General features: G+C 40.3%; 1 protein-coding gene across 2 annotated transcripts in view; it reads right to left on the minus strand.

The window, feature by feature from the left end:
- The window catches only part of adam12b (ADAM metallopeptidase domain 12b), a 71,168-nt gene that overhangs the window by 36,515 nt on the left and 10,983 nt on the right, over nt 1–23,670 (minus strand). For both annotated transcript variants that reach the window (XM_068567781.1, XM_068567780.1), the window contains exons 2-4: nt 23,177–23,298; nt 20,527–20,600; nt 1,860–1,938 (exon numbers count right to left, since the gene is read on the minus strand). In XM_068567781.1, the coding sequence (XP_068423882.1) occupies nt 1,860–1,938; nt 20,527–20,600; nt 23,177–23,298 (275 nt within the window). The remainder of the gene's footprint in view (nt 1–1,859; nt 1,939–20,526; nt 20,601–23,176; nt 23,299–23,670) is intronic.

Genomic DNA, 23,670 nt, shown 5'->3' on the forward strand with positions numbered 1-23,670 from the left:
AGATACAAATATTTGAATGCAAAGGAAGTTTCAACCACTTGATAATATACTTTAATATGTATTATATTAAAAAAGAGACAAAACAAAAGCTGCTTGTTACAGTGTTCCATCCGATCCTTTGTTAAATAAATGCAAACTAGTTGAAAAGGGAAGCAGGAGAACTGACAAAGACGGGAGGTGACAGTAAAGTGGTAATTGTTTTTCATTCATTATTCCGCCAGAGTGGGCAAGTAGAAGGAAGAGGGGACATTTAAGACTCCTCAGACAGTAAACACACTGTTGTCTGAGCACGAGGAGTGACTCGTTAAGAGCGATTACACACCTCCATTTACTGTCGAGAAGCACTCCAGTCCTCTGAAATCAACTGTCATTATTCACTACGCTGACCATCTCTCATCTCAAACATTGAACTGCTGGAGGAAATACTTTGTGGTAAGATTTCTCGTGCCGTACAGAGCAAGTTACTGAGCCAGGTGGGCATGGAATTGAGGTTCATTGCATTTATTACAAAAATAGAGCAGCTACAAAGGCTCTGTGCTTAGGCTATGCTCGACCTAGATTAGTTCACCTTTCATACAAGACAACAGGCAGCGATAGTGATTGTCTTCTTCCGTTATCCTCAATGTGTCAGTGACTTTTAAAGTAGCTGCACGCATTCAAAGGGGAAATATGTAGTTATAAACTCATTTTCAGACTTTCTGAAGTTACAAAAAAAAGCAGAACATAGATGGGAAAACCTCTTTAAGGTGTTAATAATAATTAACAGTTCTGGCTTTACTTTCATAGGTGTTGACGTATGCTAGAGCTGATGGAGCGATGCCATTGTATTTAGATTCGTTTGTTTCATCAGATAATTCATCTAATAGCACTCGGATTAACACACGGATGATTGCAGTTCAGTGACAGCAGGTACTGGAATTGTGCAGCTGCATGAAGCTTATCTAAAACAATACAGTATGTCTATTTGACAGCCTGATGTAATGCCTGTGACATCCTCGCTACTCAAGATTAAAGGTGAGAGAGAATGGAAAACACTGTTTGTATAACTTTGCAGGAAATAGACCTGTCAGCCGTTGCCGAATTACCAAACATTTCTCCTCCAAGTTGTAAGCGTCAAACTGTCCTCGCCACGATTCTTTTAAACAGCGATTGAATGAAACCGCCAAAGATCAAAAGAGACTGTTAAAAGTGAGTAAAAAAGAAAAGAAAGAGGGCATGCTTTTCAAAGTCTTAAATTACAGGTGTTAGTCGCTCCGCAGACATGTTCTCCAATGGCTGCTTTCTACCTCATAAAGTAAAAGATGCCTTCATCATAACAATACAGATCCAATTCTGCCACAGTGCCACAGTAAGTAGCTCTGATAAGTACTCAAAATAAACATCAATTTCTTCTCCATTTTCAAGAGTAGCAGCCACTTCTGCTTCACACAGCTAGCGTACACGTAGAATAAAAAGCCAAAAGTACTCAGGAATAGATCAGCTGCTAAAAGGGGATTCCATCAACAAAAAAAATCCTGATGGCAATGTTGGCCGAAAATCAGCCCGCATAAAACACAGCTTATCATGAAGTAGGCCACAGGATAGATGTCCTGCTCAGCAACAGCCAGAGGCTTTCAAATATACATGAGTGACACTATAGCTGTGAAAAAGAAAAAAAAACTATCGATTTTCAATCCAACATTAGATTCAGCATTAATTATGATCCATATTAGTGATCCTCCTCTACAAGTAAAAAAACAACAAAAAAAACATCTTTCTTCGTGAACTTTTAAAGTGGTCAGTTTGTACAGCGCGACAGCGGAGCACCGCTGCACGTCAACTCGACCGTAAATGTCAAAAGCACTGGAGTGTCACCGTACCGTGAAGTTGTGAGCACCGGTGACTGCGCTTCCATCCTCCTGGTAATGTGTCTCAGTGTAATGGCTTGCAAAAAGACCCCTAAAAAGAGAGAGAGAGAGAGAGAAAATAAAACAGACACATCAAACACCCAGGTATGTCTCCAACACAGTGAATCCAAAGTGGAAAAAGTTTGAAGACAACTAACAAGACTCGACCCTTAGTTGACCTATTATTCATGTAGATTGCTTGGAAGGATTTGGGGGATAATGTGGATGAAATGCTTAGCATTCTGAGGCCAGCAGAGACTTGATTTTCTGTGAATTTTACGAGGTGATTTGTACGTGTCCTTGAATCCACTGGCATTCTGAGTGACTGAGTAGAATCCCTGCTGAGATAATTATGTCGTGCATGCCGGTTTAGGTGTACAAGAGAGATTGTGTGTGTGTGTGTGTGTGGACATATTATAAACTGTGTTGTCCGTGTGTGATGGTTTTCCTCCAAGGGCCACGAGCAGATGGACGCAGTGAGCCCCACCTCGAGCATTGGCAGGAGAGCAGCAGGAACACCCATCTTTTGCAGCTGCATAATCGCACTGACATCAGGCCAAATTATCTCAAGTTGCATGCAATTGTGTATGTAGGAGAAAGAGAGAGGGAGTACTAAAAGGTGATAGGTTAACAGCAACTGAAAAATATACAAACTATATTTTTTTTAGAAGCACTATATCATGCATACAAGATGAATATAACGCTATAAAACAAGCAGACAAAACGTTTCATCATTTATCTGCAGAAAACCTGAGATGCGTGAAGACAGAAGAGGAGATGGAGATGATTTAAAAACTGGAAAGCCGTGTTAGTCCAAATCACAGTGGAAATCAATTACATCCCACAGTGCTCTGACATCCCACACAGCTTGCATGGACCAAAAGCCAGAATTAGATTGAGCCAATAATGTGCGTTTTTCATACTTCAGGACTAATTAATATCTTATCTGTACATTCAAAGTACAATTTTTATGACCTGTTTAAATAAGGATGAATCCTCCGCGGACCGAGCCTGACCACATTTAACTACATTAAAGACTTATTATCGCTTTAATGTGCCTTATCAAGCCATTAGCACATTCTTAAACCAATCTGATAAGCTGGCGGCCAGTAATCACTTTAAAGAGCCCGGTGTGTCTCATTAAAAAACGGATGACACATCAAAGGGTAGCGTGTGTTTAATGAAAAATCCCCAAATATGTATCTTCCTATTGAACGTGCAAAAGCAGTTTCAAAAGTGGTACTCATAAACAGGCACTTCACAACAACACCAGCGCAAAACTGTGATGTTTTATTGAAAGGAGGGCAAATTCAATATGCTCTAATACAGGATGTGTTTGCAGTAAAGATGGGATTTGTGTCATTCGAGCGGTAATTCCCCCCAAAACCTCACGTGCTGTACTCTGAGGGCATGTTTGGAGATTCAGCTTAGAGCAGCGTGGACCCTGGTACTACGATACATACTGTATTAAAGCTGCAGGATTTACATGATGGAATCGGCCTTTAATCAACTCCCTGGCAAGAATACCCATTTTATGAGGCCATGAGTATTTACTGCGTGTTTGAGAAGAGTTCCCTCTGCCATCGCTGGTTACCTTTCAGCACTGTGATGTGGGGTTGTGCATCTTACACAGCAGGAAATGACCCATGCGCCCTTGGTTTTCATTTCTATACAGCACTACTATTTCCTTCTTTGCCTTTTTACTGTCCCACTAAAGACATATATATCTGAGCTGTTGGACTGACTGCAACCTTTTAAAAAACAGGCCTTGGTTTTACTTCCTCCCGAGTGTATTCTAAACAAGATTTGACATTTTCATTGAGAGCCGATAGAGAATGTCATCGCCACTACACCTAAGACGTGTTGGTCATGTCTTACCACTAAACCCCAATGGAGGAGGAGGAAAGCGAGGGCGCCGTTTCTCTCTGAAGAGCAGAATACTTTCATCTGATTATACCTTGCTGATAAACTATATATATATTTATATATACAGTATATATGTATCAAAGTACAGCATGAGAGCTTTCGCTGGGAATTACCGCTTGAAAGACACAAATCACATCTTTACTGCAAACACATCCTGTATTAGAGCATATTGAATGTGCTCTCCTTTAAAAAAAACATCACAGTCCATATATATATATATATATATATATATATATATATATATATATATATATATATATATATATATAAAGACTTTTCTGAATTTAAATTTTTCTTTTCCAAAAATGTTGAAGAACATTTTTCAAAAAATTCAATAACCATGGAATTAATGCTCCGACGTGTGCATTGTGATTCATTAGACACAGTCTGACATCTAATTAAAGATTCACTAATCGGTGCCCAGGTTAATTATGATGAATGAGGCCTCTTTAATAGAGCCTTTGGGAGAAGGAAAACACCGTTATTTGTCTTTAAAATGAATCCCATTTTTAGCATCTTACAAACTGCACTTCAGAATTTATTGGATTTCTTAGGGAATTATTTCAGGGCATTAATTATTGATTATTTCTTCAAGCCAGACAAATAGCTTTCGTAATGTTCCCGTCGTGCCTTGTCTGTTGTCCACACTTGTGTTGTTTGAACACAATTAGGAGTATGATTTGCTATTTATATTAATGTCTCAGATGAACGAAGGTCCCAATTCCCTTTCCGTCTCTTGGCTCAAGTGGATTGCTGACATACAGCACATCCGACACAACAATCGATAAATGGCTGCCGCTGATATGAATGTCACAATGCAGCGACCACACACACACAATGACACAGCACAAACAAACATGACGGTATGTTGTTGTTTATAAACCAAACACGTGTTTGGATGAGTTTCATTTGAAAAGAACCTGACTTTCCTAATATCATCCTTTTCTTTCAAAGAGTACAATGTTCTGTGCAAATGTAAAGCGCTGAGTCTCATTTACATATATGTGACTCCGTGCTTCATGTAATAATTCACCATTACACGAAGCCCCTTGAGCACAGAACCATTTGAGAGAAATGTGGCTCCTCTTGCAGTCTCTCTGCTTCCTTTGAAGGCTGCTAACTTCAGTGATTTCTTTTAATCCCTTCTCCCCCACGAGCCTAACCCTAAGCCTTCCTATAGCTGCTACTTATGGTACTGTATGCCTAACTTGAAAAAGAGCACACTACTACAGAAGGAAAGAGAGATAAAGAAAGAGGAGGAACTAAAGAGGTGTGGTTGACAAGTTTAATTCTATTTCCACATACGGCTGGCGTTCCAAATTGATTTACATACAGCTCAATGTCCTATCAGCTTAGGCTTGGCTATAGCGGGTGCACTGGAGTGTACAAAGACAGCAAAGCCAGAGAAAACGGGGAGAGAAGGAGATGAGTGAGGGAGGAGTGGAGGGAGCGAAACACAAAAATCCCCTGAACTCCAGAATTAGATTAGAGGACTGCCTTCATTCACTTGACTTCTCGGGCTGCCAAAGATAACTCAAGTACATCTCTGCTTCTCTTGGTAACAACCACATCACTGTAGCTTGTGAAAATATAGTCATAAAAAGGATTTTTTTTTAAAAACTATATTATATATTTGGAAGCAGTCTTTCCAGTATTTTAAAATCATTTATCTGTGTTGAACTCGATTGTCCCACTGAAGTTTATTGTGTCAAGCAATGCTCACAGCTCTGTGCGTTTAGGCACAGCAGTGCTTAGCTCTTCATGCTAACGCCAGTATGCTAACATGCTCTGAATGACAATGACAATATTACGATGCTAATGTTTAGCAGATAAATTCCAATGCCTTAGATTCATCTGCTAATCGTTTCAAATCACCGTTGAGGCTAATGGGAGCGCATTAGTTTTGTCAGGTGTTTGGTCCTAAACCAAAAGACAAAATAATTGAGCTAATGATGGCACAATATTAAACAGCAAAACAAAAAAAAAAGTCATTGGAAGTCATCCTTTGGTTAACACGAATGTGTGTACAAAAGTCCATGAAATCCATAAAACACGTTTTGTAGCCGTTTCACACTAATAGAAAAAAAAAAAAGTGAAGGCAGATGTATCCTTGTGCAACAATGAATGTCTGCCATACATTTTGGGACAATCCATGAAGCAGATGTGGAGATATTATACTGGTGAAACTGGTCATCAGCTGGTGGAGCGTGATATGATGTCAGGGGATCACCAACGCGAGTCTGATTATACCCTGGAGAACTTGAATATCTGCACCAGATTGAATTGCAATCTAACCAAAACAAAGTTGTTGAAATAAAATCCGTATAACCAAAAACGGCAACAAATGGCAATAATGTAATTAATGCCAGTGGTTCATCAGAGTCATTAATACATCCTCTGGGGCGCATCAATGTCAGTAAAAAAAGAAAAGAAATAGCTAGCCATTAGACTTGTGCAGGTAATTCAGTCTGGAGCAAAGTGGAACTGGACAGACCAACTTGCCGGGTGTCTGAGTCCCTCCACTACAAAGTCACATTCACAAGAGAGCAGACAAATAAAATGTACAATTCAAATGCTCCTGCAGGCATAAGACCAATATCAAACAAACAGGCTGATCTGCTAAGCCTATTTAATATTGACTGACCAAAGTAAATATAGCTCCTAAATGAGTCAAGAACCCTCTTTGCTTTGTGAGAAATGACTGAGAGCACTATGCCAACAACCAGATGACACGTTTTCCAAAACCGATCAAAGAGAAAGAAAGACAACAAACAGCTATTGATAGCTGAAAGCAGATCTAACTATACTCATGGACCCTGAGTGTTCAGGTCCACGTCTTACAAGTAATGAACACATTGAGCCCACTTTAGCTTGATATTGAGTTTAAAATCCGAGTAAAAAAAAAACCTTTTCGTCAGTCCTTTTACCAAGCGGGTACATTCATTCAAACAACTTTCTTTCTTTGTGTCCTTCACCTCAGACTCAGCAGCTCTGTGTGTGAAGTTGAGCCCACGGCGAGTGAAGTCATCACATCAGTAAAACACACTGCAGGGGGAGAAACAAGCCCCTTTGCACTAAGGCATCGTGGTATAATGATATATTTTGTTTACACAAAATGAAAAGCATTTATGGGAAAACAAAACAAAAAGCTTGATAACACAATCAAATTATATTTTCCCATTGGAGCTACACCACTGACCATATAATCGCCCGTATGGCCGCTTGACCCCCTTCTCTGAAGATAATATATGGGTATTGACAGATGAGGAAATGTGAGGATATGTACTTTTTCTCCTTGGGGAATCGGAGGCTTCTGATCAGTCGCTGTTGAGAAATAGACATCATCCCTCCAACAGCAGACATAAAGACACTGATGTACTGCAGCTACCCATATTGGATCGTACCACTCTCCTGATCACTTTCCAGCACACAGCGAGAGGTTGCTGTATGACCGTATAAGATGAATGCCTTCAGATAAAACGTATGTCCATAGCGTGGGATTGTTGATCAATGGTGAGATATCAATTTAAGCGTGTGAAAGTATTCGTCAATTTATTTCTTCTGGGTACGCCTTTCTTCTCTCATATCTTCTTTAAATCTCTAAAGGGTTTATTTTCTTTTACAGCACGGTGATGGCAACCTTATCTTTTATGCTTGCAGATATGCTTCCTAGTCCCACCTGCTGCGCTTTTACTACAATAGAGTCATAAATAGGTCTTATGGATTGATAACAGAATTTGGGTAAAACTGCAAGGCTGCAGGTGCATAACAAGGACTGCAAGTGCAGCGGGGTCGAGCCCGAAATCTTTTTATACGTCTAACGAAAGCACACGTCTGGTGAATGGGAAACATTACAAATTGCACTGAAGCTACATTCGTGTTATTAAACCCCTCGGTTGGTAACTAAACGGCAACCGACCCCAAGCGAACAGCTGTGACGTTCAGCAGAGGCGTTAGACAATGAACTGTTTCAGAGCCGTTCGCCTTTACGTCGGGAATATTTAACACCGTAAAACGATTCCCGCACGAAGCAGATTTTTCCCTCGTAACTGTACACAGAGCATGATGTCATATTGCCAGTGCACCCTTGAAAGGGAATAGTTTGGTAAATCAGCAGGAGGGAAAATGCTCTCAGTACAGTAAGAGTGCATCCTGCACATGAATCCAGGCCAATGGACTTAGTTCTCTCCGAGTATGGTCAGCTGCTCTCCTGCAGGCTCAACCTGTTCCCCTCGTGCATAACTAGCGGCTAGCACTGAGGCAGTTGGTGGTAATTAATGCTCCGAGCTTTTCACAAGCTAAACATAGCCTTATGAATACCACGTGTGGCTAAAAGAGAGTATGAATTATTTAGTACCTTAACAATAGGCACAGCATATTTCTGGGCACCTGGATGGCGATCGTACAAACTGAAAATGCCTGAAGGCAACATCACCACAATTAACAAGCAGTGAAACATAAACTCTTCATATGGTGAGATGTGAGAAAGATATGCTCTGGATAGCGCTGAGCACAATAAATCTAGTGCAGGAACGATGCAAGTATTTAATCTTCTGTAACTTCTATAAGAGATGGTACACTGTAATTTTCCAAAACAACTTGTGTTGGATTGATTACTGAGTGACAAGCAAACAATATCAAACCATATGTTTTATTTTTATTTAATATTTTTTATTTAAATCTAATATAGATTTTTCTTAGGAGGGAGTGAATATAATATTGATATCAGCACACTTGACATATTACCCATACTATTTTCCTTTAGGAGAAACACAAGGTGTGATTGCAGTAATTACACCACTACGGGTCAACTACTACAAAAAGAGATGGCAAGGAAGTACTGCTTTTTTTTTAAAATGCTCTGAAAGAGAAGACAGAAGTTTACTGCCAGAGAGCTTAATCGCATGCTACAGAATAGAAACGTCCATTTTTCCTCCTGTAATGTTCACACACATGTTGAAGCTGAGATATGGATAACAAGCGAGTGGAGTGGCATCAAATCTTCATTCAAATTTCGAGAGAGAGACGTATTCTCAACAACCTCTTGAACGAGTTTTTGTATGCCTGCCCAATACTGAGATGAATCGTTTTCTTTTGCTTTTGCTGCTTTAATATTTCCATCCATAACGAGCTACACACCGGAACTAATGAGTGACTAGGGATCTTCAAGGGAGGTGGCCTATTATTATTCATTGAAAAATAGTAAACAAATGCATAAATGTTAATGTCAGAGGGTTCCTATCTGTCCAATTAATCTGTGGTGGCTCCCCTGGGCGGCCTCATTGTTCAGCAATACTTTTTTTTGTCTCCGGGGGAAATATGCAATTAAGAGCTAAGCAAAAAGAAAAATATTAAAGATGTTTTGGTCTTTCATTTTTCTTCTCTTGTCTTATATTTCTGGGTCTTACTCTTTTATTGCTTTCTCCCAGCATGAAAAGAAAAAGAAATAACCGGTGCATATCAATATGAATCATCTCCAGCCCTCTACACCCATGCCACCCTTTCTTTAAAGTCCTAAAAGTTGACACACGGACAAGTTTAAACGGCAAGCTGTCAGAGCACTTGCGCTGCACAAGACAACTGCTTTAATAGAACACGCCGTTGCTCCCCTGACTGCCCACATCCCTGAACATCAGCTCTCCGGTCCCCAGGATGCACAAGCCATTCTTTCCCACCTCTTAAAAAATGTCTCACGTCATTAAACCCACTCTTTACACTTTCATGGATGCTGCACTGATTCTCCAATAAGATAATAGCATGCAATCTGTCATTCTTCACTCCATTACCTTGCAAACATGGCGGGGATGGAAACTTGTGCTTGGCACTGATGTATCATTGTACCATAAGGATCAGGGTGAGCAATCTGTCACCGATACTGATGCAGTGTAATGGGAGTCGTCATGACTGCTGGGTATTGAGGGAGAGATGTCAATTATTGGACGGGTTTCCGGCTGGTAAAACAACAAAGTGCTTTTAAGCTAATCGGAACCCTGAATTTGGGTTTCTAGCTTTAAGGCACTTGACATTTCTATGGTCGCTATGGCCAGTGTGAGCAGTCTGAAGTACAATACTGCACTGCATCCATTTACTCGCTGACCCCGGGATACATAAGTCATAAAGCTGCTGGCCTCTCAATAAGGTCCATAAAAGGATTACAAAGAAATGTCACTGACCTTAAGAGTTTAAGATCAGACTATATGTGCTGCACAGATCACTGCACACTATATCTTGAAGATGTGAAGTGACCTTGAAGGATAATTCCAACGTGGTGCTTATTTTGGGAGGTCTGGCCATCATTCTCACTGGTAGATAAGAACAAACATTCACCAAATGAATCGCAAAGATCGGCGGAAGCAGCGCAAGAAAAGAAACACCAGCAGTGAGGCAATCAAATAAAAGAAACGATGGACTGTAAGATTCAAATCAAACACTTTGTTGTCGAAATCAATCCCCCGTTTACTAACTGAATTCTGATCCGTACGTGCCAGTCCTTACTTTCAGTTTTACCTCCAAATCCAGTGGTCTGATCATTTGCCCGCTCGCGTGTTTTTCATGGTCAGACTTAAATAACGTTGGCGTGTTCCCAACCCTCAGAAACTAATCAGTGAGTAAAATGTTATCATAACCTGTAAAAATATGCAAAAACTGGAAAAACAGAACCGCATATATTTATATCTAACCATAGAAAACCCTATATTACAAATATGAACCATGAATATTTTCGTGTAGATTTTCTGATCCAAGGAAAATATTCTTCACTTTCAATAAACATTCATCGGCTTCTCTGCAGGTTCTGCACAAGTATGTCTCTGCGTTTAGATCGGAGAAAAAAAAATACACCGGCTTCTCTGTTTATACACACAGCCCGTTGACTAATTGTGCTGCTGCCACGCTGTTGTCAAATTCAATGCAGACCCAGTACAGACAAAACTTCCCCTCCATTAGTGATGTCATGAAGCACTTCCTCTCTGCCTTGTTTTTCAAGGCACATCTGGATTTATTGTGAACACACTTCCTCTCATGTGTCTGCATGAATAGAGATACTGTATGCGTTGTGTGTGTGTGTGTGTGTGGGGAGATGTGTGTGTACTCGTGCTTGTGTGCTGTAGGTAAACATACCTGACCTTCTGAATTGATGAACGCAAGTCGTCTGTTCACTGATTAGCTGTTTGTCACATTGTGCTGAAACATACATGATGTGACCTATCCGAGTTCAGCCAGATGCCGCTTCGCATACAGCATGTTGTACATGCATGGTGATATGTGTTTATTACGTTAAGTCGCACCACATGGGATTTTAGAGTCAGACACTCTGGCAATCTGAATGGATCTGGAATATACATGATAATGCCAATCAAAAATGTTGCAGACCAGTGGTTTGAGCTCAGGAGCAACAGTATCAGCAGCAATCTCAATATTCGCTATAATCTGTATTTTATATCACCTGTAGGGGGTGGTAGCATGGTGAGTGATATGGCTGGCATTACCCATATCAGATAAACACCACTGAGAGAATGAAACAGCTGGTAAGCTGAGCAGGCTCAAGCAGAACAGTCCTTATTTCTCATGGGTCCACTACAAACGACCCATTGTCTGAGCTGTGCTGCACTGATGTCGAGCAGCATTTCTACTTTGACAGGGATTTCTCGTTAAAACTTTAATATCAAGCTTTTATGGCGAGGTTGTGTTTGAAAAGTGATTTTGATACCCTCAAAAGCCAGCTGATTCCCCGGCCCTGCAACTGGGGATGGAAATTGAGAAGCGCTTCCAGTCGAGATCCAGTTTCAGATTGTCTTATACATCTGAATTAAATGCCTCTGAGATGATCAATTCCTCTTATCGATGCCGGGATGTATAGCATCATGTCAAACTTTGCCTCTACACAGCTGGAAAATTGCACTGAGAAGAAGTCATGGTGTCGAGGAAGAAACAGTCCAAAGGGTGGCTTGATTTCACAAAGGAAGATGAAGGTGCTCCTTGTGATGCCTGTAAAGTAAAGTTGGAAATAATAGCAATTTGTCTTAAAACCCAAAATGGGCTGAAAGTCAATGAAAGCCATATATTTTGACATTAGATATTTTATGTTATAATAACATTAGCGCAACGCAGGTTCAGACTCAGAGAGAATAAAACAGCTGCATTGACACTGAAAACTGAAAAAAAATAATCTTTCCACACAGAAAAATTCATCAGGAATCAATAAGTGGATTGATAAAGAATCAAACCAATAAGCAGACTCATCAGTGACACAGGCCTCAATACAATCTTATCAATTTGTATCTCCACTTCATATGTATCCGGTCGTAGCCGGATGCATGGCAGTGCATTATAATATACAGTTCACACATTCCGTTCATTATCTTGAGAAACCTATTCATGTACAGCGAGGTGATGTAATCACTCATGTGCCACTCTCTCCAGGTTTTCTCACAGCAGCGTTTCAAGCTGATGCACATAAATGATGCTGAGCATAAATATGGATATTATGCACCATCAACATCTGTAGCACCACTTCACCCGATCAAAAACGCCAACACACATAATAGATTTTCTGCTCACCTACACCAAAACAATAGCTCACTCCAGTGACACCACACTGATTATATCACAGGGTCTAATTTAAAAGGCTAAAAACTTTGTGAAGGCTGCAAAACGCATCACATCTGTGCTCTCATTTGGAGGCGCTTGTTCTCCGTTCAGTCTTCAGAAAGGAAACATCACATCCTCACAGCATCCTGACTGTTCTGCTAGCTAGCTCCTTAGACAGGTGACCCACTCAGTACATGGAAGGTTAAAAGCAGTTATATTGGGAGATGTTCCACTCAATGTTCCCTTGCCTGAATGAGAAATACACCTATAGGCAAGAGGCACAAACGGACTATATTGGCTAAGTGCAGTGACAACACCCTCAGCATCCTCTCTACTGCTGCAGGCCCCTAAAAATAGGTCTGTAGATGTGAACAAATGGATGATGCCATATACCGACATACTGCATTACTACGTTAATGTATTCATCCATTTCATTGAAAGCAAAAAAAAATGATTACAATAACTGGAACACATACATCAGCTTGGCTTACATTCCTTAAAAATAGCTTTTATCTGCTGCACTCCAACTACAGTTTCCGGTAGATGTAAAACATATTCGAATAAAGACGTTAATTCAAGCGACATAACGTCATGCAGACACCTAACTACTAGTCAGAAGGATAGCATGTGATTATGTTGATGGCTAGATCAACTAAAACAATTGTTTGGTCCAAAAAACTGGCTTAATACTTATCTTGCCCCGAGATCCCCAGGTCTGGAAAATCAATCACACTTTTAGGAAACGAGGGAGGGAAAGAGATAAAGTAAACCCAAGATAGGGAGAGACTTAAAGAGGAAAAAGAAACTAACTATGAGAGACTTTAAGCTAGCTTGGCGTTGATGCTTGGCTCTGTTCCCACCGGTCAAAAAACTACCACTTTAATCTTTCCCAAAGCAACGCCTTAGAGTGCTCTCTCACTCTTTTTTGTTTTCATTGTCCTTCAAGACTGGGCAACTTTCCCCAAGGGCGCGCTGCTTTATCCACAAACTCTTTAGCCGACTAATTAAAGATGGCAGGAGGCAAAATGCGATTAGTGTGCGCTATAAACTCAACAAAAAAGCTACAACTACAAAGTCATCAGGGGAAAAAGAGGGGAAATTTACATCAGATCAATACTCAAACAGACAGGATGTGTGAAAACTCTTGCTCCAGCCGGCTGCTCCAGATCTTTTTCCAGACAAGATGTGCATTTTGGGAGGGTTTTTCAATGCACACATCCATAAGAGGAAAGAGATGGTCTATCTGTCAGATAATGTTGAGACTGACAAAAGTCAGTAGCAAGTAAAGGACTTCTAGCTGCTGCAGTTCATCTGGTGGGGATTGATCTTTTTGGGTAAAATGCACTATATCGTGTCATCGAGTCAGGAATTGTACCAGGATGTGTGCACGTGTTGTGGATAGATAATTGGCCAATGCAGTGGGTGGCCCTGTGTTTTTTACTTGTGTGCCGAAGCCCTTTGGGTTGGTACCAACGAGCCAACAGGAAGTCACTGGTTGCAGCCAAGAAATAGACCAACCTATAAAATGAGTGAACAAAATAAATCTAAAATATAAGAGTTCTTTTTACATTTATATGGAATAAATAAACTATATATAAAACATGTTAGTTTATACACTTCAGAGGAAACTAGTAGAGACAGTTTGTATTTTATATTCAACAATCAAACATAATCTCTAACAACATTTAACTTTCCACCAGTATGCAAATTATTAGCATTTCCCTCGATCTGAACAAGGTTGAAGTTGCACACTAACACATTGACGAAAAGTGCAGTTAAACAGCGAATAGAAACGCCTCGCTTGTAGGTGACTGGTGTTTAACCTTGTTATAATGTTTGAATTGATTGTGACAAGCCGAACAAAACACCTCGGCATCCAAAGTAAAGTCACACAGCGACTTGGCACCAAAGTCCAAGGGCACATGTGTTCGCCGCGGGCGGCTTTGACAGCGTCTCAAGTTACACGGTGACGGAAGAGCCACTCAGTGAAAACACAAGCATGCGTGTGGAGAGCGAGGGGGACACGGGAAGGGATAAGTGGGAGAGAAAAACCTGAGAAAAGACATCACAACAGACCGGGGCTGGGCGACATATAGCCAACAACTTCTCCAACGACAAAAGGTCATTTCATCTCACAATAACGATAACACCATATCGCCATGTTTTTCAGGTAATTCAATTAAATGAGATAAAGGGATGAGCAAATGTAACATGAATTTAAAACATCTGATACATTTATTTTTCCGGCAGACATCAAGGTCTGTAATAATTCATAGATACAGATCTAAGTCTGACTCAACTGCATGTAAGGTGTATATAGCTTCCATAACCTCACTGATTATTATACCAGTGGTTGTAATAATCAAAGTTTTATAAATACCTAGATAATTACTTTATTACTTGCCGTACAACAGGCATATCGTGTTAAAACATTTAAACATATTGTGTTAAAACATTTGAAGATCTCAGTACACAGAATGTAAGGAGTCCAAATGGCATTAATATTGGGTCAACGCAGTTCGGCCGCTGGTCTTTTGACATAATGACAGATATGATATAGAAACATTTATTCATTTAGAGAATAGACATTTTTATATTGTTTTCTCAGCCCTATCAGAGACATACAGTTGGTTTGAGAGGCAGCAGAAGAAGTAGACGGCCAACGGGTTGACTGTGACGTTTGCTGCTGCTCAACATCCAGCGTCTCATGCAGGTCCTTACGTAGTATTGCTGTATATACTGTCGTCCGCATGAAAAGCAATCACATGGAACGCAATCATTACTGACTCGTCACACGTCTGAAAGGTCCTTCTACAAGCCCATTAGGCATCAGAGTAAGTAGTCAAACAAGCAGCCAATTGTTTCCCTACATAAATAGCTCCCTAAAAAGACAGAGACACATAAAGCTTCACTTATTTTATATTCTTGACAGATCAAATTACAGTGCAGACCTGGGATCTCTCTTTGTTCGGTCTGAGCTCCTCCTCATTGAACGAACGGGGTAATATTATACCTCCTCTGTGGTACTACACAATGAGAAAAGTATTGGCATTGTCAGCTGTGTTATTGAAATGGAGTGCATCTTCCTTCCCATAAAAGAAACACACACGGAGGATGTTGCTATGGGGATTTCTTTTCTTTTGTCAAAAATATAATGATTTTGTTTCGATGTGGCCATGTGTTTGAAAGGGCTCCTTCCTCTTTTCTTTCCTCAAGAAGAATGAAAGGAAATGTTCTCACTGGGAAATGCAGGGTATTTTGCAGAGAGCTAGTTAGATGATGAACACATCCAGCTTCAATGAGAAAAGCTGAAAAGAACCATTTGAATAAACACAGCGTCCTTGCTATCAGTATAAAGGGACTCAAAATGACAATATGTCTTGTATAACTTAAAGTAAAGTAAATTCAAACGTGTAAGCACAAAGGAGGAAAAGATAAATATGTTAATGTAAAGAAAAGAGTTTTTGTTCATGTGTTCTGAAAAGCTGAATTTGCTTTTCAGCATTATTGTATTCACTATAAGCACTATGGTGCTGACTAAAATGTATACAAAACACAAGGAACACAACGTCAATTTTTGTCATTTAAATAGACTGCAACTGGAAATAAAAGGGGGGCACATTCGGTATGTTTCCATTAAAAACTGAGAAATGGTTGATGCATTGTGTGGTTGTGACAAGACACCCTGACGGCTCCTTGAAAAGAACAGTTTCTGAATATAGACTGTGTGTGTTTCTTGTTTAAAATAATGTTGTTGTTTTTTTTACAATAAGGAATCTTTAAACACTTAGTAGTTGTACTAAAGCCTCACTTTTTGTGGCTTATGCAACCAAATGTTGGCAAACTCTGTAACTGACTATTATTCATACCAGAGGAAGGTCATCTCATCGTGCCACAGTAAGTGGTCATATTGTCGCCTCCCCAAAAGAGACCACCATCATCAAAGTTATGATGTTAACGTGACATTTCAAGTAAGTCATATTTTATGATTCTAAGACTCCTTCCTATTTGCAACATAAATAATGTTACATTATTTATTATCTCCATCCCATAATAATAGTTTATGAAATAATCTCTTAAAATGAAAAATGTAGCACTAAAACTTCACAATTCCAATAAATACAGGACCACAGATATCAAATGGTGAGGTGTAATGTAAGTGGGCCACGCTTTACACCTTCAATACTTATTTATTGTATCTTTCTCTCTGTCACACACACATGTACACACAAGCACATGCACACACACACACACACACACACACACACACACACACGCACACACACACACACACACACACACTCGTGCACAATGGTCCCCCAGACATTACTATTGAAGTCTTTAATCAAGACTAATGTGGAATGTCCCATACGGCCACCATTAATCATTTGAAGCTGGCCAACTGTGCCATTGATCAATGCTATACATCAAAGCTGCCGCTGCTGGCACAAGTCTGCATGTCTGTCCAGCTCTATTTGCACTGTACAACACGCCAAGCCTTAAATATTGTACATGACACGACTGTTCCCATTGCTCTTACAAAAAAAAAAACTAACAAAAAACACGACAGAGTAATGGGAAAACAGTTTTTTTCATTTTTAACCATGTTAAGCTACCAATTTCCATGAACTAGCATGAGGGACAAAGAAGTTCATATATATCTATATATATATATATCTATATATATATATATATATATATATATATATATATATATATATATATATATATATATATATATATATACAATGGCATTGAAATCAAACTGAGCGGCTGATCTGAATCACTTCCTAATGTGCTGCTGGGGTCCAGAGCTCACCAAAAAAATAAATTGAAACAAACATAGTGCAGAAAAACTGACACAAAATGTAAGAGCCTGTGAAATACAGAAGCAGTCCACTTACTGCTCGTTGAGGTGAGCGGCCTGCAAGGACACAGAAGAAGTGGACTACACGAACCAGCAAAATCAAATCAAAGATTGGGTGTTTATTTGCAAGGTGTACACAAACAAAGACCCTGCCACCCCCTCCCCTGTTCCACCATCCACCCACACAAACACAAACACAAACACACACACACACACACACACACACACAGGGGAGCCCGCTGATTCCTCTCCTCAGTAGTTCTGTACTTGTCTTGCAGTAGCCAAGTTTTCCTGGGACAGGGCCAAGGTGCTAACAAACAGCAGTTTATTAATTGGATCTGGTAGCGTGTTGGTGATGACTGCGATCATTTCACACTGGCCTTGGAGCAGGTGTGCTCTGCGGCGGTGCCAAATGAGCAAACTGCACCGGCTAAGCAGATTCAAGCAAAAAATGGATGAGCCTTCGCAGAAAATCTGCCATAACTCAGCACAAATCGGCACCACTTGCTACGCTGTGGAGTTCTTTTGTATTCAGATCTATTCACTTCCACCACTTAATGGTTGTTTGTTCTTTTCCCCTTGATTCTGCAAATTAGGTTTTTTGTTTTGCCCTCTAAACCTTTCTTTTCACCACATTTCTCCTGAAGTCGCATTAAAGTTAACTTACTTCCACACTGTATTGATTCATTGTTCTTCACCTTTTTTTTAAAAAAGAGACTCCATCCTTACATTGAGTTTATGCAAGTATTAGGTATTAGGTATGCAAACAGATGCTACTGCGGACCCTTGAATTAATTGGAAAATGTAAGATCTGTTGGACATAATGTCATGATGTTCCTTATAACAAGGGTTGGTTGTATTTTAGACAATAAAATGTACATTTGTTAAAATATAAAATGCTCTTTACATCACGACAGCAATCAATAAATGAAATGCTCCAACAAAAAAAGGGTGTTGGAGGGAGGAGAACTGAAGGGTCAGGCTGTCAGTGTTGCTGACTTGACGACTTTCTTGCTAGTTTGAGTGACTTGTGGAGCGAGTGCTGCTCGCTACTATCATTGGATAAGAGTTGGATCTATCTTACTCCTGCTGATTTCTCTAATGTTACCTACCAAAGCCTTAATTTCCTTTTTAGAAAGGTCACAATCTGAACTCTAATTAAACATAATGTTTGAACACTGCTTTGCTGTTCAAAATGCCTTTGAAATCATGACTAGCTGGTAGAACACAAGTTGTTTAGGTTCATGAAACAATATGAACCATAAACAAGAGGTTTATGGTTCATATGTAATAATTGTGTAGTTGCTGTAGGTCCAACATGCTGTACTTCAGTACCCTATCAAGTTTTCTATGGATCAAACTCAGTAAAACTTGACCCTTTTTGCTCCCGATGGAGCTGCAGTAAAACTAAAACATATTCTATGCAGCCCTGCAGCACTAAACATTAACTGCAGAGTGGTAGAAAAAAAAATCTGACGCTGCTTTGAAGAATATCCAATGAGGATATTCACATTGGGATCATGCGTTAGCGGGTGAAGCTCGGAGGGCAGCTCTGGGTTAAATATGCATACCACACCTCTAAATTGCCGTTATTCTGAAAACATCCTTTTAGTTAGGTTGTTTTTTTTTGCTGGAGAAAAAACTTCCATTCAAATCATTAAAGGAACTATTTTATTAATGTTGAGCAATTGAACCATCAAGCATACCTATCAAGACATTGGATTGGTTCGGCCAAGTTGGGAGTGTGCGATGTGGATATGTTAAAAGTTGAAAAATGACATGTCTCAGCAGGACGTACTGTTGCCAGTTAGGAACATATTACAGTGAACTAAAGGCGTAGCTGCATCCTTTGCATTTTCCTTTCATGTGTCCTCGTGTTTCCTTTGGCCTCAGACTGAAAGGTCACAGCCTCGACAACACTGACCCACGTAGAGGTCAGAGACCACCTGTTCTGAGTTGGCTGGACCGGTGAAGCGATATCAGAGGACACATCTGGCCTGACAGAGAACAGGCCGGATGGGAATAGCGGCACGCTCCCAGGCCTCAGGCTGGTGACGGATGACTCACAGCTGAAGCTGAGGTCACTCGATGTCACATTTAGAACAGGGAATGGGAGGTTCAGTCGGGAAGGAGTTTGTAATTTTGGGACTGGGCCATTTTATTTCAAGGATTTTGGTTTGTTTGTTGGGCAAGTAGCTCTTTAGTCAGGAGTTGGCAGGTTACCTTGAGCTTTGGATGAGGCAAATAAGACATAATAAGACATGGGTCAGGGTTTAATAAGTTATCCGTTCATCAGCTCACATTATACTCTTTAAATCTTCTTTTCAGATTTGCAATATAGGGTTGTTAGTGAATATGAGTGAATATGAGAATCAATATCAGTGAATATGAGTGAATATGAGAATCAATATCAGTATTTTCGCTTTTAATTTCCAGCAAAAGCAGTTGTGTGTAATTTCCCCACTTCCACTTAGGTTCTGCAGTTTGAAAAAGGGAAGCAGGTGGAAAATCTCAACGGCCCGATTTGTGTTCTTTTTTCTAGAGGTCGAACCAGCTGTGGATGAAGTCCATCATTTCAATGTCTATATCTGTATCCCAAAGCAGCAAGGTAAAATATTATACCTCCACTCCCTCTGAATAAGAAACATTGGGGAAAAAACAAGACCTGAGACAGCGAGGCCATCCTTCATGCGAGTTTGGTCCCCAGACATGTAACCTGGCCTTTACACTCTTTTTATTCAGGCTTTACATCAATCTTTCCTCTCTGTATGAAACAGCTTGTAAGTGAGAATGTGTTTACATCTACATATTTATGAACTCAGAATGATGCCCACCCCTCGTTCCACAGTTCACTGTGTTATTTTCCACAGTCTGGAAGTGAGTAGAGGAGCGAGGAGAGGGAAAAGCAAAGCAGGGGAGAATAAGCATGTCCTCAGAGCTCTCCTCTTCCTTATTCTTTATCAGCTTTCATCTCTCGGCCCTTCAGAGAGACTGAACCATAAAAGAGTCCAATCACTAGGGGACATATTATTTTCTCCCTCCCTGAATATACTATATCATAGCCCAGACCCAGAGAACGTTTCTCTTGCATATATATATATATAACTCCAGCCTGCCATAGCTGGCAGCACAGGTTTATCTATTGGCCCTGTGTGTGATTAACATAATACATATCTGGTTTCCTCTCACATTGCGTAAAGAGCAATACGAGAAGAAGAATAGAGTACGGAGGATTCCAATAAATCAGAGGACACTCACTCATTCCTCTCCAGCAGCAGGATCAGCTGTTCACCTTCCGCACGTACCAGCAGCTGGAGTGACGCAGGATAACTCTGAGACACAAAAAAAGGATGACACGAGTGTTAAGGTGGCGCCCGGATCTCACCCATCCTGCCTGTGGCTCAGCATTTGTGTGAAGCTTCACCTTTAGGTTGACACAGGGGCTGCATACAAGGCAGGAAGGCAAAGGAACAATAGTGTGAGAGGAACAGGAAGACAGCTTCCACATCCTATACTTCCCAGGTCTGTGGATGACGTAGAAGTAGATCCACTGGACGGGTTTCAAGTTTTCTGTCCACATTGGAAGTAAGTCCTAATCCTGAAGGTTTTAATCAAATCAAAGCCGTCTTGCCATATGCTCGGCTTGTTTTCTCAAAAAGCCATTTAATATATTTAGTGAAGAGTTTCAGACGACTCCTCGGCAGGGTGTTCAAATTCACGGTGCTCTTCTTTTGTGTGGAAAAGTACTTGTGCTGTGTGCAGCGCGAAATCAGTTTACCGTTGCTAATGACATGATGGAAAAAGCTGATGAAATTGCACTTTTCTTTTCAAAATCGTGGGCAAAGAAGAGGATTATTACATGCAAAGAATATGCTTAAGACTGGATGACAGGAATCCAGTAGTATTAAATATGCCTGAAGCCTCATGTTGTACAACCTGGAAAGAAAAATACAAGAAAAATACAAGGAAGACATGAAAACTAAACATAGGAAGTAAAAAAGATGCACGCATCTGAGACAGAAATGCTTAGTCGGCTGACCTCAAGCTAATACTTTTTGTCTGCAGCTGTGTCTTTTTGTCTGCAGGGTGGCTGCAAGAATGTTTGTCTGGAGAGTCTATGTCACTGTATGCAATGATTGCAATACTTTACGGCTGTTCCGTAGCCTTCTGTTGCCACCAGGAGCGGCTTTATCAATCTGATTCCCGAGTGGTTAACGTCTTTGTGCAATCTCTGGTAAGAAAATTGCCAGGTGCCCTCGAAGTCATTTTCATTTGGGAAGGGTCAGTTTTTAGATAGCCTACCGCAGAACCATTGCATCTCCTCAACACATTTTTTAACGTTAGCGGTAGCTCGTGGTGAAACATATCTGATGAAGTTTAAAACGGGGTGCTTCCAGGGCTCCAGACTAACTTCTCCAGTGCCGGAAACTTTCTCAATTGGATAAACCAGCACATGATTTGATCGCACCTGTTTTTGGTAGAAGTATATTTCGTCAAGTACTGTGTTTGAGTACAACTTGATGCTACTTTCTACTACGCCACATTTCCGAGGGAAATATTGGAATTCTTACTTCCTTCTTTTTTTTAACATTTATTTATAATGAGTATAGAAAATACAATGCACTGCTGTCCAGTAAATTAAACCAACCGTATCAAAATAAATACAATTACCTCAAGCGACAACATTAAAATGCATCTCTCATTCAACTGCATCAATTATAATCATGTAATATTCGAATGTAATATGCTGTAACAATTAAATAAGCCATTTGACTGCGTACTGAGAACTATAATTGCATACTTTAAATAGGACACAGTATTCTTGTATGTATACTTACATGCTTAAAATTTTGAATACTTTTTGCATGCAACACTGTTTTACTTCTGTAAATTGTGGTATTTGTACTTTGATTTCATGAATAGATGTCCGTGCTTCTTTGTATCTGACGCAGTGTATTTGTGCATCACACACTGTACACTGCTCCGTACACGTGTATGGTGTTTAATTAGTTTCACCTCGAGCACATAGGATGAGATGGAAGCTGGTGGTTCATCATGCACTTGCATGAATGCAACCATGTAAATACATTTGGTAAATACAACCGTTTTAGTCGCAGTCCGGAGCTCCTTCAAGCTAAAAGTACCATTTGTCCTCATGCCATTGTGACATGTGGGTGATCAATTTAATTAATGTAATTAACTTCACTGCCCCTCTCTACTGACTTGGAGAGGAGCGCATGAGGCTGGGAAAAAACTGCTCTCTCAGATGGTGACTTCCCTGCACCAGGAAAAAGAATATAATTGCTCAGGGAGTCTGTAACACCTACGCATTTCCCTCCTCTGGAAAAAGTTTCCTTAAAGTTGTGGTGGGGGAAGCCAAATTTCAAATATTTTCTTTTCCAGCTGTACTAGATGAGACAGATTGGTTTCCCCTGCCTGAGAACACAAGTCTCGAGAGTCCAGGGAGAGCTGATTGGACTATATAATGTATGATTGCATCTTTTAATCTATCATATATGTAATGGTAAGGGACATAATTGACACAATCTACAAGGTGTTGAAAGGTGGCTTCACGCTGTCAAATCTTCCCTCAAAGCGTCACGTTTTTGCACTGCTGACTTGCAAAACTGTTGAAAGGCTAGTGTTAAAGACTAGTTTCAGGAAATCATGTCACAGTATGTTTTGCCTACGGGGCGAACTCGTGTTCAACAAACAAAAAGGAAGGAGCCAGCGAGGACAGAAACCGCAACAGGGGAACATCAGGATAAACAGCGCTGAGCAAGGGACTTTCTTTAGAAGAAAATCAAGCAAGCGGGGAAGAGGCAATGGGGGAGTCATATACTGTGGTTATGTCAAACAAAAGCATTAGCATAAGCTTGTGATGCTAGATGGCCTTGTGAATATTTACCCTGGCAGTGTGCTGGAAGAAAGGTCTGCGTTCCTTGCCCTTCAGCAGGAGAGGTACTGTGGTCCCATAGCGTTCTCTTTTGGTTGCTTCCCCTCTCTGTTTAGCCTCATCTGGGCTACTTCCTGTCAAAAGAATATCGAGAGACTTGAATTATGCAAAACATTGCACTAAAAATTTAACAAATGCTTATACAGTGAAAATCTAAAGTGGCATGCAGACAAAGGGGTCGACAATATGGGTCAAAACCTCTCCTTAATATCCTCAATAATTAAAGCACACAATGTTTCTGACAATAGAAGCACTGCAACAAAGGCAGGGAAGCCTCAGATACACGGCACAACTCAAGGTTGTGGACGGTGTCGCTGAGATAAAGAGTAAAAGAGTAAAAGCTGACTTCCATTTCTGTGAAGAAATGTGCTTTCCCCCACATGGCCTTTGCAGTAGGACCACAGCCACAGACAGAGCATCAATAATAAATGCTCTTACACCGTTTA

Source organism: Clinocottus analis, unplaced genomic scaffold (assembly GCF_023055335.1).
Source record: "Clinocottus analis isolate CAN_PGR_092001 unplaced genomic scaffold, fCliAna1.0.p SCAF_8, whole genome shotgun sequence".
Lineage (NCBI taxonomy): Eukaryota > Metazoa > Chordata > Actinopteri > Perciformes > Cottidae > Clinocottus > Clinocottus analis.